General features: G+C 36.7%; 1 protein-coding gene across 1 annotated transcript in view; it reads right to left on the bottom strand.

The window, feature by feature from the left end:
* LOC144297671 (C-type lectin domain family 9 member A-like) overlaps window positions 1–7,456 on the bottom strand; it is a 44,399-nt gene extending 36,943 nt beyond the window's left edge. Inside the window, exon 1 of the mRNA XM_077871876.1 lies at window positions 7,313–7,456. Coding sequence (XP_077728002.1) covers window positions 7,313–7,324 — 12 coding nt within the window. The 5' untranslated portion in view covers window positions 7,325–7,456. The remainder of the gene's footprint in view (window positions 1–7,312) is intronic.
* Between the last annotated feature and the right edge of the window lie 10,279 nt (window positions 7,457–17,735).

The raw sequence follows: 17,735 nt of genomic DNA, 5'->3' as shown, positions 1-17,735 counted from the left end.
ACATGGATACAAAATTCCCAATAAAATATAGGGCAAATCAAATCCAACAGTACATTAAAGGAATCATTCATCAAGGTCAAGAGGGACTTAATCATGAGCTGCAAAAGGGGTTCAATATTTACATATCAGTGTGATATACCACATTAATCAAAGGAAGGATAAGAACATTATGATCCTTTCATGGTGTGTATAAAATGCATTTGACAAAGTACAACACCTTTTAATGATAAAAACTCAACAAAGTAGGATGAGAGGGAATATACCTCAGCATACTAAAAACCATATATGAAAATCCACAGCTCACACTATCCTCAATGGGGATAAACTTTGAGTTTTTCTTCTATGGTCAAGAACAAGACAGGAATGTCCACTCTCACCACTGTTATTTAACATAATACTGGAAGTCCTAGCCATAGCAATCAGACAACAAAAAGAAATAAAAGGCTTCTAAATCAGCAAGAAAGAAGTCAAACTTTAATTATTTGCAAATGACATGATTCCCTCTATATAGAAAACCTGAAAGACTCCACCAAAAAATTGTTAGAACTTATACAAGAATTTAGTAAAGTCACAGGATAGAAATTCACTGTACAGAAATATGTTGTGTTTCCATACACAAATAATGAAGTGGCAGAAATAGCAATCAAAGCAATCCTATTTACAGTTGCATCCAAAACCATATCTAGGGATAAACTTAACCAAAGAGGTAGAAGATCTATGCTCTGGAAAGTATAAAACACTGATTAAAGAAACCCAAGACGGGGGTGCCTGGGTGGTTCAGTAAGTTCAGGATCTGAGTCTTGGTTTCAGCTTAGGTCATGATCTTAGTGTGGTTGAGATCCGGTCAGGAGTTAGATGCTACACTCAGCACAGTCTACTTGAGTTTCTCTCTCTTTCCCTTTATCTCTCCCCCCACTAGCACTCGTTCTCTCTTTCTCTCTCTTTCAAAAATAAATAAAATCTTAAAAAAAAATAAATTCAAGACAATCCAAAAAAAATGGATAAACATTTCATCACGTCCACAGATTGGAAGAAAAATATTGTTAAAACATCTATGTTACCCAAAGCAATCTATGTTACCCAAAGCAATTAAATCCCAGATTTAATGCAATCTCAACAAAATGTGAACAATATTTTTCACAGAGCCAGAACAAACAATCCTAAAATGTGTATGGAATGAGAAAAACCAAATAGCCAAAGCAACCGTCAAAAAAAGTAATAGCAGAAGGCATCACAATTCTATACTTTAGGTTGTAACATTATAACTATAATATTACAAAATTGTAGTGAGTAAGACAGTATAGTACTGGCACAAAAACAGACAGATACAAATTAATGGAACAAAATAGAAACCCAGAAATAAACTCACAACTGTATGGTCAATTCATCTCCAACAAAGCAGGAAAGAGTATATGGAAGAAGTCTCTTCAACAAATGATTTTGGGAAAACAGGACAGCAACATGCAAAAAAATGATACTGGATCACTTTCTTACACCATACACAAAAATATATCCAAAATGATAAAAGACCTAACTGTGATACAGGAAACCATCAAAATCCTTGAGAAGAACACAGGCAGTAACCTCTTTGACATTGGCCATAGCAACTTTTTCCTAGATATGTCTCCTCAGGCAATGTAAATAAAATAAAAAATAAACATTTGGGAATTATCAAAATAAAAAGTTTCTGCACGGAAAAGGAAACAATCAATAAAACTAAAAGGCAGCCTATGGAACATGAGGAGATACTTGCAAATGATGTATCTGATAAAGGATTAGTATCCAAAATATATAAACAATATATCAATCTCAACACTCAAAAAGCAAACAATCCGGTTAAAAAATGAACAGAAGACATGAAGAGACATTTCCCACAGAAGTCATAAAGATAGCCAACAGATGCGTGAAGAGATACTCAACAAAATCAAAACTACAGTTAGATATCACCTCACACAGTCAAAATGTCTAAAATCATCAACACAATAAATGACAGGTGTCAGGGAGAATGCAGAGAAAGGGGAACCCTCTTGTAGTGTTGGTGGGAATGCAAACTGGTGCAGCCATTGTGGAAAACAGTATGCAGGTTTCTCAAAAAGTTAAAATTAGAACTACCTTACAATCCAGCAATTACACTATTGTCTTTCAAGTTCTCTGCCCATTTTTTAATCAGGATATTTATTTCCATTGTTTTTGTTGAGCTGTAGGAATACTTCGTTATATTCTGGTTATATATCAGATATAAACCTGCCACCCTCTCAGTTCTCTAAGTTGTCTTTTCATTCTGTTGATGGTATCTTTTAATGAAGAGAATTTTTCCGTTTTGATTAGTCCATTAATTTAACTCTACGCTTCAGTGTCACATATAAAAAATCATTGACAAATCTAATGTCATGAAAATTTTCTCGTTGGTTTTCTCCTAAGATTTTTATGATGACATGTCTTTCATTTAAGGCTCTGATCCATTTTGAATTACTTTTGTATGTGATATAAGTTAAGGGTCAGATTTTATTTTTGTATGTAAATAGCCAATTTTTCCAGTATCTCTTGTTGAAGAGACTGTCATTTCTTCCATCAGATAGTCCTGGCACTCTTGTTAAAAATCATTTGACCAAAAATACAAAGGTTTGTTTCCGGGGTCTGTATTCTATAACATCAGCCTATATTTCTGTCTTTATGCCAGTACCATCCTATAGACTGAACAAAAATTACAAGTTGACCTATGATGGGAGAACTTATGATTCTATGACAATGATTTTATAATGACTTTATGGTGATGGAAAAGTGATGCACATTCAGTAGAAACTATATTTTGATTTGGATTTTTCATCTTTTTCCAGGCTAAACCATACTCTCATGATGCTGGACAGTGGCAGTGAGCCACACCTCTCAGAAAGCCATGTGATCCCAAAACAACTTATGTACTTACAACTACTCAGCACCCATACAACCATTCTGTTTTTCACTTTTCACTTTCAGTACAGTATTTAACAAATTACATGAGATATTCAACACTTTAATATAATGGAGGCTTTGTGTTATATGATTTTGCCTAACTGTAGGCTTATAATTTATATATGTAAATATATACTATATTTATATAATTTTATAAATTATATATATATATTTGCCAGTTAGATTATTCTTGTTTGGGATGCCTGGGTCACTCAGCGGGAGTCCCCAGATCGAGTCCCACATCAGGACCCTGCATGGAGCCTGCTTCTCCCTCTGCCTGTGTCTCTGCCTCTGTGTGTGTGTGGTCTCTCATGAATGAATGAATGGATGAATGAATTAGATTATTCTTGTTTGGCATTTTTTCTGTCAGGTATTTGAATATATCCTCCCTTTTATTTTTCTAGGCTGTAAAGTTTTTGCTGAAAAACCTGCCAAAAGCCTAATAGGAGTTTATGTGTATGTTACGAAGGGAACATACAACAACAAAAACAAAAAGCCATGTACAAATTCAATGCAATCACTGTCAAAGTCCAATAACAATATTCACAGAAATGGAGAAGGCAATCACAAAATCTGTATGAAACCACAAAAGACTTTGAATTGAAAAAGCAACCCTGAGAATGAAGAACAAAACTATAGGCATCCCAATTCCTTATTTTAAACTATACTACAAAGCTATAGTAATTAAAACAGTATAGTACTGGCGTAATAATAGAGAAATGGAACAGAGTCAAGAGCCCCAAAATAAACGCATGCATATGTAGACAACTAATATTAACAAGTAAGCCAAGAAAATTACTGTAAAAAGGATAGTCTCTTCAAAATGGTATTGGGAAAACTGGATAACCACATGCAGAATAATAAAATTGAACCCTATATTAAATTACTCACAAAAATTAATTTAAGATGAATTAAAGACAAACATAAAACCTGAAATCATAAAATTCTATGAAAAAAACATAGAGGAAAAACTCCTGGCATTGGTCTTGGCAACATTTTTTTTTTTTCAGAAATGACACCAAACGCAAAGGAAACAAAAGTAAAAATTAAAATCTTGATATTAAAAAAAAACAATAAAATCTTGATATTGTAATTCCCACTACCTGTAATAATGGCCTTTTTTGGAAATAGAATCACCACAGATATAATTAAGCTAAAATGAGGCCGTTAGGGAGGGACCTAATCAAATATGATGAATCTCCTGATGACAAGAGGGATATTTGATCAATGACATACAGGAAGAATGCCATGTGATGACAGAAGCAAAGATGGGAGTGATACAGAGACAAACCAAGAAATGCCAAGGACTGCCAACAACCATCAGAAGCTAGGAAGAGGAAAGGAAGGATTTACTCAAACAAGTAAAATAAAGAGTCTCAAATGGAACATAGTCCTGTCATCTTGATTTTAAACTTATAGCCTCCACAACTATGAAAAATGAATGTATGTTGTTCAAAGACATTCAGGTTATGACACTTGTCATGACAGCAGAAGGAATAAATATACCAACCATGTAACCAGCACCCAGATTATTACACCCACCAATATCAGCACAGGAGAATGCCCCTTGGATGTTGTTTTCTCAAGGATAACTCTGCACCATGGTAAATACTATTCATTCCCCATTATTACTTTTAGGAAGAAATCCACACAGCAGGAGTTTTTCTCCTAGTTTTTAATAGCAGTGATTAAACATCCCTAATGTTCAACCTTATAAATAAATGCAATAATAAAAGAATGAGCTATTTTGTGTCAGGCTTCTTTTGCTCAAAATTAGGTTTGTGATATTAATCACAAAAACATGGACAGATAGTTTAAATAACAGAAATACCAGAAAGACGTGCTGAGACTCACAAATAATAGGAATTTGTACATTTAAATGACAGAACAAAACCACTTTTATTGGTGAAGATATTATCGGCAAAATCAAACAGATCAGTAACACACTGCGCTGGTAAAGAAGTGAGGAAGCAAGAATTTTTTTAATGCTACTGTCTGGAGATAATAGGTGTACAACCTCTACTGAAATATTGCATGCCTATTAAAATTTAATATACACATCTTTTTATTCTTTTAAAGATTTTATTCATTTATTTAGTTTGACAGAGAGAAAGAGAGACAGAGAGAGAGAGAGCGCACAAGCAGGGGGAGTGGCAGAGGGAAAGGGAAATGCAGGCTCACCACTGAACAGGTACCCCAATGTGGGGCTCAATCCCAGGACCTTGGGATCATGACCTGAGCCAAAGGCAGATGCTTAACTGACTGAGCCACCCAGGTGTCCTGATGTACAGCAGTTTTTGACACAGAAATTTCACCGCTAGAGATTAACCCTACACATATGCTATATGGTAAATGATAATGTATTAAGTGCTATTCATTCAGGCATCTTTCTACAGTTTAAAATTCTGGGACAAACCTAAATATACATTGGAAATAAAACTAGTAGATAAATTTTTGGTCCACCTATTTAGTGTAGCATTGGCAGCTGCTTACAAACAGTGATACAGGTCCTATGTACTGATATGGAACAAACTGCAGGATATGTTTCTAAACAAAAATGTAAAGAAGAAGCACTACTGTTTGTAGTTATGTGACATTTTGTTTAGCAGACAGCACGCATATGCTTGTACTTCCCTAGAATATCTCTGGAATACAATCTAAACTAGTTACATATTTCCCTCTGAGAAGGGAACTAGGTGAATAGCAAACAAGATGGGTTAATAAGAGGATTTCTTCATCATTTCAAACAATGTAAACGTATTAATTCCTATTTATTTATATCAAGATCATTTCATTATTTTTTAAATGTAAAACCTTACACTCAATCAAATTGACTTTATTTCCCATTCTCTGATACATTGACTCCTGAAATTTCTAAACAATAAGCTTATTTTGGGGATGCATAATTTTACTATTTATAAACTTTAGTGTTTTACCCTTGCTGAGAAATGTTTGAAAGATCATAACCCTTAATAAACCATGCATGGTGGACTAATTTGAGTAAATACTCCAAGTTTTTTCCCCTAATAACTGTTGAAGAGTGAAAATATTAAAATTTTGATGTCAGTAATACTTTTAATAATCAGAGCCAGTGAACTCCTTTTCACAAATGTAATGAAAGTGTTTACTACAATCAACAGTAAAAATAGCTGATGACTTGAGGTGTCCACATTTTACATCCAATAAACTCTGTTGGAAATCCCTGCATCAGAGAATATATTTATTTTACAAAGCCATTTATCAGGCAAAATTTATCACAAATTTAAAACATATATACAGGGGGATCCCTGGGTGGCTCAGCGGTTTGGCGCCTGCCTTTGGCCCAGGGTGCGATCCTGGAGTCCCGGGATCGAGTCCCACGTCGGGGCTCCCAGCGTGGAGCCTGCTTCTCCCTCCTCCTGTGTCTCTGCCTCTCTCTCTCTCTCTCTCTCTATGTCTATCATAAATAAATAAATCTTTAAAAAAATAAAATATATATACAGTTATTTCAATGGACATACAGTGAGTGAGAGGCATATAGTTGTAAGATTAAAGAGTTATTGTAACTAAACTAATGGAAATGTTGCCAATGGACAATTGAAGAAAGGGAAGAAGTAGAAAGGTAGTACAAACTGGGGTGTATACATGAGTGAGACATGCAAAACTTGAAAAATTCTTCTTCTAAAACTGAAAAAGTCTTCTTCTAAGACTCCTGAAACGTCTAGGAAGTAACCAAATATAATAAATTCATTATGTGACACACTGTAACTGCACACAGAGTTTTTTTCAATTTCCTATGATTCATATTAATGTGCACAGAGTGCACATCTCCAACACTAGCCTCACTTTGAGCATAGAAGATGCTTATATGCATTTAAAACAGAGTGCACATTTCCCCCTCAGCCTAATGTCTTCCACACCAAAAAAAATCATTAAAATTTTATGAAACTGGGCAATCAGAAGGAATAAGGTACATGGATTTTAAATTTGGGAGTGAGGTTACAATATACAGGAAAAAAATATTACTTAGTTTTCCTTTATGACTGTAACTGATAGGAAGTAACAATTTCAGGTAGTAAAATTGTCAGTGAGAATTTGCCAACTTTTTAAAGTCTGCTATTGGGGTGCCTGGGCGGCTCAGTTGATTAAGTGTCTGCCTTTGGCTCAGGTCATCATCCCAGGGTCCTGGGATAGAGTCCCACATCGGGCTCCCTGCTCAGCTAGGAGCCTGCTTCTCTGTCTCCCTCAGACCCTCCCAGCTTGTGCGCTCTCTCTCTCTCTCTCTGTCAAATAAATAAATAAAATCTTTTAAAAACAAAAACAATAATAAAGTCTGCTATTATTTTAGTAGTACTTCTTTTAAGGGATTCCATTACCCTACCTGCTCCTTCATGGTTTTTCTTCTGTATCTTGAAGCAGTTTTCTCAATAATGATTTCTGGTTATCCTCATCTTATCATTATCTAAACATTTAGGTGTCCAAGGCTCAGGCCTTTCATTTCCTAAGAATCACTTCCACTCTCTTACTTTTCACATGTGTGCAACATCTGCATTCCCAACACAGACCTCTCACTTGAACATCATAATAACGTATCACAATGCCCTTGTGACTGACACATCCATATATAGCTAATGTTTAATCAATTTCTGAAAATTGTATCTAAAACTGAATGCCACATGTGCCCTCTTAACATCAATATCAGCATCATTCAGGCAGCCCTGTTGGCTCAGGGGTTTAGCGCCGCCTTCAGCCTAGGGCATGATCCTGGAGACCTGGGATCGAGTCCCAGGTCGGGCTCCCTGCATGGAGCCTGCTTCTTTCTCTGCCTGTATTTCTACCTGTGTGTGTGTGTGTGTGTGTGTGTGTGTGTGTGTGTGTGTGTCTCATGAATAAGTATATCAGCATCATTGTTACAATTTCTGGACCAAAAACTTTGGAGGCATCCCTGATTGGTCTCTCTCACACATCTTTGAAAGAAGTGTGGAATCTGGCCACTTTATACTAGCACCAACCCTAGCAATCTTCATCAAGTCACCACATCTCACCTGGATGACCCCAACACATTCTGAGGTAGGCTCCTGTATCCCCATATACTCCCTGAACCCTCCCCAAAAGAATACACACCATCTAATCTCAACAGAATGTACAGAGGGAGTCTCTAAACCAGGAAGCCCGCTTTTGTCACTCCTCTGCTCAAAACCCTCTAATAGCTTCACATTGCCCCCATAAAAAATCCCAAGTTCTTAGACTTTACTCATGTCCTACACGCTCTCACCATCATTGTCTCTCTGACCTACGTCTCTTCTTCCTTATTCACTTTGCTCCAGCATCACAGGCCCTCTTGCTATTCCCTCAGGCATGCTAAATACGCTCCTACCTCAGAGTCTGCAACAGCTGTGTCTACTGCTAGGATGCTCTCCCATCAGGTAATCCACAGGGCTTGCTCATTCAAGATACTGTGCAAACATAATTTCTCAAGGGTGCTGTCTCTGACCATTCTATTTAAAAGAGTGAAACCTCTTCCTCTTACTTTCATATACAAAAGTCCCTATGATATAGCTAACGTAAGAAACTCCCCGATACTCCATAGTATTTATCTTCTTCTAATGTGCCACATAATTTACTTGGCATATTTGGTTTGTCCTCAGTCATCCCCACCAGCACTATCATGCCTGCATTAGAGTGTATTATCTATAAGAGGAGAATACTGTTGCATGTTTTATTCATCAATGTAACTTCAATGGCTAGAATAGTGCCTGGCATATTGCAGGCAATCAATAAACAGCATGGTAATTAGCCCATGTCTCTCATACTGCCCGTCATGTTACCTAGATTTAGTTAGATCATTTTCTTCATTTTATAAACTAGTTTCCTGGACATCAACTAACAATTTTAAGTGATTTGCTAATGAAACACAACTACCTTGAGTACATGGGTGGCTTAGTCAGTTAAGTGTCTACCTTCGGCTCAGGTCATGATCACAAGGTCCTAGGATTGAGTCCCACATTGGGCTCCCTGCTCAGCAGGAGACTATGCTTCTCCTTCTCACTCACCCCTCCTCCCAGTTCTTGCACTTTCTCACTCTCACGATCTCCCTCTCAAATAAATAAATAAAATTTTTTAAGAAAAGAAACAATTCAGAAATTATGTGGACTTGTGCAAAATGATAGCATGAAAGATAATAATGACCACATTAGTGATGCAAAATTGCTAAATGATTTTAGAAGAAACTCTTTTCTTTTAATTCTTAAATGATACCAAGTAAACAGGTACAAGTTTCACTTACAGAGATATCTGGGTTTTTGTTTTTGCCTTTTTAAAAGATTTATTTATTTATTTATTTATTTATTTATTTATTTATTTATGAGAGACACACAGAGAGAGCAAGAGACAAAGGCGGAGGGAGAATCAGGCTCTCTGTGGGGAGCCCAATGCTGGACTCCATCCCAGGATGCTGGGATCACGACCTGAGCCAAAGACAGATGCTCAACCACTGAACCACCCAGATGCCCCAATAAAGTTAACTTCTGAGATAAGAAAACTCAAATCATTTAGGAACTGATTGATACAACCGAGGTTTAAATTAATCAAGCTGTAGCTGGATTTTTTTAGATTTATTTGATTCCATATGCTATTATTTAGTTCATCTCTTTCTTATGGGTAAGAGTGATTCACTCATATTGTTATTTTAATAAGAATTTTATAAACAAGAAGATATAGGTTTTTTGGTGGTGTTTTATTGTTGTTTGTTTACATAAGCTCTATGCCCATATGGGGCTTGAATTCACAACCCTGAGATCAAAACTCACATGCCCCACTGACTGAGCCAGCCAGGAATCCCTGAGTGTGTGGTTTGGTTTTTTTCCTTTTTTTTTTTTTTTTAATTTATGATAGTCACAGAGAGAGAGAGAGAGGCAGATACATAGGCAGAGGGAGAAGCAGGCTCCATGCACCGGGAGCCCGACGTGGGATTCAATCCCGGGTCTCCAGGATCGCGCCCTGGGCCAAAGGCAGGCGCTAAACCGCTGCGCCACCCAGGGATGCCTAGACCATCAGTTCTGTATCATCTCTGATTAGAGCTTAAAAATAAAGTCTATGACACATATATGTTAAACACTTGATAGTCATATATCAGAATACTATACATTTAAATGTACATTTAATTTGCTTATACACATTTAGTATATTTTTAATTATATACCATTTTAATTTAATTAGAATATTATATGGGGTGGGGAACTAATCTCTTAAAAAGTAGTGATTAGTGTTAACTGAAGACTCATATTTGCCGAATGAAGAAAGAATATATGAATGAACTAATGTATATGAGTGAATATATAAATACAGACAGAGTTACAAGGCTATACCTCTTGCTGTTTTCTTTTTCTCTGAGTTCTTTTTTCCCCTCTCACTTATACCCTGAAAGGCACTCTTTCTCACCCAGCCTGGGACAATGCTGAAATGAATTTATGAAGAAAGTACTCTAAAAGACTAAAGTAGAAGTGTGCTTGTTGAACCTGATGTTTTCCTCCAGGCACTGGGGAAGAGAAAGTAGAAAAGTAGAGTGAGTATAAGATGATGTGCAAACACTCGTAAAACAATCAATGTGATTCATCATATCAGCAAGAGAAAAACCAAGAACCATATGATCCTCTCATTAGATGCAGAGAAAGCATTTGACAAAATACAGCATCCATTCCTGATCAAAACTCTTCAGAGTGTAGGGATAGAGGGAACATTCCTCGACATCTTAAAAGCCATCTATGAAAAGCCCACAGCAAATATCATTCTCAATGGGGAAGCACTGGGAGCCTTTCCCCTAAGATCAGGAACAAGACAAGGATGTCCACTCTCACCACTGCTATTCAACATAATACTGGAAGTCCTAGCCTCAGCAATCAGACAACAAAAAGACATTAAAGGCATTCAAATTGGCAAAGAAGAAGTCAAACTCTCCCTCTTCGCCGATGACATGATACTCTACATAGAAAACCCAAAAGTCTCCACCCCAAGATTGCTAGAACTCATACAGCAATTCGGTAGTGTGGCAGGATACAAAATCAATGCCAGAAATCAGTGGCATTTCTATACACTAACAATGAGACTGAAGAAAGAGAAATTAAGGAGTCAATCCCATTTACAATTGCACCCAAAAGCATAAGATACCTAGGAATAAACCTCACCAAAGAGGTAAAGGATCTATACCCTCAAAACTATAGAACACTTCTGAAAGAAATTGAGGAAGACACAAAGAGATGGAAAAATATTCCATGCTCATGGATTGGCAGAATTCATATTGTGAAAATGTCAATGTTACCCAGGGCAATTTACACGTTTAATGCAATCCCTATCAAAATACCATGGACTTTCTTCAGAGAGTTAGAACAAATTATTTTAAGATTTGTGTGGAATCAGAAAAGACCCCAAATAGCCAGGGGAATTTTAAAAAAGAAAACCATATCTGGGGGCATCACAATGCCAGATTTCAGGTTGTACTACAAAGCTGTGGTCATCAAGACAGTGTGGTACTGGCACAAAAACAGACACATAGATCAATGGAACAGAATAGAGAACCCAGAAGTGGACCCTCAACTTTATGGTCAACTAATATTCGACATAGAAGGAAAGACTATCCATTGGAAGAAAGACAGTCTCTTCAATAAATGGTGCTGGGAAAATTGGACATCCACATGCAGAAGAATGAAACTAGACCACTCTCTTTCACCATACACAAAGATAAACTCAAAATTGATGAAAGATCTAAATGTGAGACAAGAGTCCATCAAAATCCTAGAGGAGAACACAGGCAACACCCTTTTTGAACTCAGCCACAGTAACTTCTTGCAAGATACATCCACGAAGGCAAAAGAAACAAAAGCAAAAATGAACTATTGGGGCTTCATCAAGATAAGAAGCTTCTGCACAGCAAAGGATACAGTCAACAAAACTAAAAGACAACCTACAGAATGGGAGAAGATATTTGCAAATGACATATCAGATAAAGGGCTAGCTTCCAAGATCTATAAAGAACTATAGAGATCTATAAAGAACTCAACACCAAAGAAACAAACAATCCAGTCATGAAATGGGCAAAAGACGTGAACAGAAATCTCACAGGGGAAGACATAGACATGGCCAACACGCACATGAGAAAATGCTCTGCATCACTTGCCATCAGGGAAATACAAATCAAAACCACCATGAGATACCACCTCACACCAATGAGAATGGGGAAAATTAACAAGGCAGGAAACCACAAATGTTGGAGAGGATGCAGAGAAAAGGGAACCCTCTTACACTGTTGGTGGGGATGTGAACTGGTGCAGCCACTCTGGAAAACTGTGTGGAGGTTCCTCAAAGAGTTAAAAATAGACCTGCCCTACGACCCAGCAATTGCCCTGCTGGGAATTTACCCCAAAGATACAGATGCAATGAAACGCCAGGACACCTGCACTCTGATGTTTCTAGCAGCAATGTCCACAATAGCCAAACTGTGGAAGGAGCCTCGGTGTCCATCAAAAGATGAGTGGATAAAGAAGATGTGGTTTATGTATACAATGGAATATCACTCAGCCATTAGAAATGACAAATACCCACCATTTGCTTCAACGTGGTTGGAACTGGAGGGTATTATGCTGAATGAAATGAGTCAATCGGAGAAGGACAAACATTATATGTTCTCATTCATTTGGGGAATATAAATAATAGTGAAAGGGAATATAAGGTAAGGGAGAAGAAATGTGTGGGAAATATCAGAAAGGGAGACAGAACATAAAGACTCCTAACTCTGGGAAACAAACTAGGGGTGGTGGAAGGGGAGGAGGGTGGGGGGTGGGGGTGAATGGGTGACGGGCACTGGGGGGGCGGCACTTGATGGGATGAGCACTGGGTGTTATTCTGTATGTTGGTAAATTGAACACCAATAAAAAATAAATTTATTTAAAAAAAAAGATGATGTGCAGATGGATACCAACAAGAGAACTTTTGAACATAATGGAACAGAAAGCAGGAAATAGCCCAGTTGACCTGGGTCATGCATTTTCTACCACTTACCTCTGGTCTTTGGGTGATTTAATATCTCAGCAGTTCTGGACACTTTTAAGCTCTCCTCCAGAGAAGGTAGGATACTTGGTCATCCTATAGGGAGGTTGGAACCACAAAGGGATCATTTTGACCCCTGATCGAGATGGAACTGAATTGAACTTGTTCACAAATGAGATTCCCTTGAGAATAAGGCAGCTACAGAAGGAAGGAGTGAACCTTAGTGAAGGAAAAAAAATGTAAACCTTCATTGTGAGAGCAGATCCTATTGTGGAAATAGCATTTAATCAGAAAATATGGCTCTGAAATGGAAAGGCTAATGGAGACTTTGAAGAAATGAACAACAGTTTCTCTGATCAGAAAAAGCAATTCCAAGGAAAGAATCTGAGACACACCATAGGGAATTGGCAAATATAGCTAATACTTTCATTGTGAAATAATTAAAAATAAACAATAACAGAAGGTCTTGAAGTGTGGTCCTGGGACCAGAAACATCACCTGAAAACTGTTTAAAATGTATTCTCGGGTTCCATTCCAGAATCACTGAACAAGGAACTGAGGTGGGTCCCAACGATTGTACTTTAACAAGCTCTCCAGGGGATTCCGAGGCAAATTAAAGTTTGAAATCTACTGGTATTGACATCAGAAGCAAGTGAGTCATAGCTGTGAAAAGTCCCTAACCTTAAATCTATGAGTGGGATAAATAACAAAGAGAAACTAAAAAGTTAAATAACCAGAGGCTGACCATAGTTCAGAAGCAAAGATGTCCCTAAATATAAAATCCCTTCTTAACACAAAATGGGAATATGTTGAATCATTTATGTAGCATCTCATTATATTTCTATAGAATAAGAACCAGACTGTGGGCTCCCTAAGTGGCTCAGCAGTTTAGCTCTGCCTTCGGCCCAGTACGTGATCCTGGAGTTCTAGGATTGAATCCCACATAAGGCTCCCTGCATGGAGCTTGCTTCTCCCTCTGCCTGTGTCTCCGCCTCTCTCTCTCTTTCTGTGTGTCTCATGAATAAATAAATAAAATCTTAAAAAAAAAAGAAGAAGAAGAAGAACCAGACTGAATTACACTTTATGTTTCTGCCTCCACACACGAATTTTGATAACTGAAAAAGGTCATCTCCAGGCCCAGGCTAGTAGAGCATCATCCCTCACTTGATGGTAATACACCAAGAGCAGGCACAGTGTCAAGAGGGATTCTAGTCACAGCCTACAGAGATACAGCTCTGAACTCACCTGTCAGTGTTATATCCCAAAGACTTATCCACTTAGTGGATTTACATTTGCATTTTCTTATGCTCACCTAGTTACCTACCAGCACTTCACTCTTCTTGGTCCACCTTCACTAATTACTAATTGGTTAAAACTCAGATACTATCATCATTTGGTATTGCTTTATTAAAGTGTATTCAAGCCAATAGTAAAAATATAAAATATAATTAACACATCAGTAAGTTTTAGGTCCCCTGCTACTTGTCTCTACAACCTCAACCCTCCACCACCATGAGGATAACTTAAAGCCCATTATAAAAGACACTATAAACACTGGGAGTTATACTATATGTTGGCAAATTGAATTTAAATTTAAAAAATAAATAAAAATAAAAATAAATAGAATAAAAGGCACTATCAAATACTCTATGAAAATAAAATGTAAAAATAGACCCAGATACTTCCTGAGAGAAGATTATCAACATATCTAACCCAGCAGCTAGGGACTGCCTCAGTATTTTAGCTAAAACCACACAGGAAGTCTCAAGCTCAAGAATCTCACTGTGTACCATGAGGCCTAGTGCAGGCCCTGTTCAGTGTGTGGAGGCACAGTGACCCTGACAAGGGCCTCCTCTCTTCCCTCATTTTCCCGCAAGGTCTAGAAACAAGGCAAATGGTAAATTTTTAAAATAACATTGATTCAATATGGACCTTTAAATCCTTGGCTTACTTTAAATTTGGCCTCTTGGGTATGGATTCTTCCAGTATGGGCAGTAATCAACATTCATATGAGAATCTGATACTGTGTTAAAGAGACTGATGCTTGAAAATGCTGTGTTTGTGGCCAGAACTTGTTTTTACCTTATTGCTTTTGTGTTTCAGTATTTTTTTGTCTCTCTCCAATCTTGTGGAAATCTGTATTAGAAAAACTGATTCCAGCCTCAAAATCCAAATGGCAAACTCAAAAGCCAAGACTTTTTAGTAACAGTTTTCTGTACTGTAATCTACCTGGATAACAGTGTCAAATAATCTATTTCTCACAGGTAGATAATATCTTTTCCATCAGAAAAATACTTGCAAATATTATTTGCTCATGTATCATGTTTCCTCTTGGAAATCTTTACACAATAAAAAATATGTACAAAGTTCAGTATGTCACACTCATAGATAGAATATTTGACAGTTCAAATTGGGAAAATTGAGACTATGAAAATGTATTATGCTGTTACTGATCTTTTGCATCTGTCACCTTACATTACAGAATATCCGCCTCTCTCTCTCTCTCTCTCTCCCATATGTTCCCTAAAGGCAGAAATTGTGTCTTACTTCTGTATAACCAGCACACAGTGTGATATCTGGCATATAAAAGACACTAGATAATGAAAAATAAGTGAATACTTTTATGGTTTAACATAGTAGAGGACAAAGAATTTAAATTATGGTAAGTGAAAAAAAGCTTCCATTCCATTGCCTTGTTGTCCTCACACGTGACTTCTTACTGATAACACACAATGTTACTTCTAGCTAGCCATTGTTAAAAACTGGGGCAATAAAGAAAATATGAAGAAAAAACCTGATAAAATATATTTCTATATATTTTCATCTCATATTTTCTATATATATATTTTGTACATGATAGGGACCACACATTATTTTGCAATCCATTTTTTAATTAACATTAGTCAAAAGCATTTGTCATATCACTGAATACTTCATAAAAATAATTTTAAAGTTTTCATATTTTTCAATTCAGATGATTGTGTCATATATACTTAACCCTCCCACTATTGTTGGACATGAGATTTTCCCTGGTATTTGGCAATTAAAATAATGCTGTGATAAAAATCTGAGTGTGTACGATTTTGCTCACATATTGTTTTCTGAAGACAGACTTCTAGAAGTAGAATCATGAACTGAAAAAGTAATACCGTTTTTAATACTAAAATATATTTTGCTAAGTTCATTTCAGTAGTGGCCTGCTAACATTGCCAATACACTTTACGAGAATAGATATTGCTTTATTCTTTGGAGCAAGACTTATCTCTAAATTTAAGAGCCTTGATTTTATTTTATTTTTTTATTGGAGTTCAATTTGCCAACATATAGCATAACACCCAGTGCTCATCCCATCGAGTGCCCCCCTCAGTGCCCGTCACCTAGTCACCCCCACCCCCCGCCCATCTCCCTTTCCACCACCCCTTGTTCCTTTCCCAGAGTAGAGCCTTGATTTTAGAGCTAAGTCTGTGCAATGATGCCATCTGGTGGTCATACTACAAAATTACAACATCAGAAATGAAAAAGATCTTTTGGAAACTATGTAGTAACCAGAATTCAATTTATATATCAGGTCTCATAAGTTTTCAAAAAGCACTCTTGTTATCTGGGTTTTTAAAAACTATCAGTAACCAGATAAAATAAAGCTTAAGTAAAATTCATGGTGGCTATTGTATCAAGTGCTGGATAAGAGATGAGTCACAGTGCACCACCTCAAAGAGTTTATAGTTTAATCAGGACACAAATTAGGAAGCAAACTGACCAATACAAACTTGATCAACGGCTTTTGCAAATGGAAAATAATATTTTCTAAAATTTATAATTTGAATTATTTAATTTAAAATTGCCTCCAATCATCTTCCCCACCTCCTGGTATTAATGCCATTGTGTAATCCTTTTCTCAGTAGTGTGAACTAGTTTCTATATCTCTCCCCCATTTCCTCCCACCCCCACAAGAAACAAACAGCTATGATGTGAATAGCCCTATGGAGAGATCCATGGAGCAAGAAATTGAAGTCTCAGGCAATAGCCAGTGAAGTCCTGAGGCCAGCCAATAGTCACATGAGTGAGCTCCAAAGCAGATCCTTCCTTATCAAGCTTGAGTTGATACCCGAACTGTGGCCCACCCCAGGGAATGGCTTTGTGAGAAACCATGACTAGCCATGCCTAGCTGCTAATGCACCAACACTGTGAGATCAGTTGTAGGATAATTCATTACACAGAAATAGCTATTGCACAAATACAGGAATTTGAAACCTGCTTAAATATTTGAACATTAATTTCAACTTAATTGCTCAAGTCCTATACAAAATTTAAAATGCAGTAAGAATCTCTTTTTAATACCTCAAATGCCTTGAGTGCTAAACATATGCAAATAAGATTATTTCAAAATCTATTGCTATTCTTACACTTAAACTCAACTTAAAACATAACTAGTTTTTAAGCTTAATTTTGCTTGTTATTCATATAATTTTTTATACTTCTCTAAGTCAATAATTGTACTTTCCAATTACTATGTCCTTTGATACTTTCCTGGGCTTACAGTAATATCCTTAGAACAAAAAGTAAAATATTTCAGGAAATGTTTTCTCAAACAACTGAGTGTAGGACCTGTTTCCTTTTCCCACTGTGATCTAACTGAAACTATAGACAATTAAATTACCTACTGTTTTAGGGTTAAAATTTAGTTGTTACAAAAATACCATACTTAAAATTCTTATCTTTCACATAGGTTTCGGATTTTTATAATCTAAAATCTTTACTATAAA

Source organism: Canis aureus, chromosome 25 (assembly GCF_053574225.1).
Source record: "Canis aureus isolate CA01 chromosome 25, VMU_Caureus_v.1.0, whole genome shotgun sequence".
Classification (NCBI taxonomy): domain Eukaryota; kingdom Metazoa; phylum Chordata; class Mammalia; order Carnivora; family Canidae; genus Canis; species Canis aureus.
This window is presented reverse-complemented; position numbering and strand designations above follow the sequence as displayed.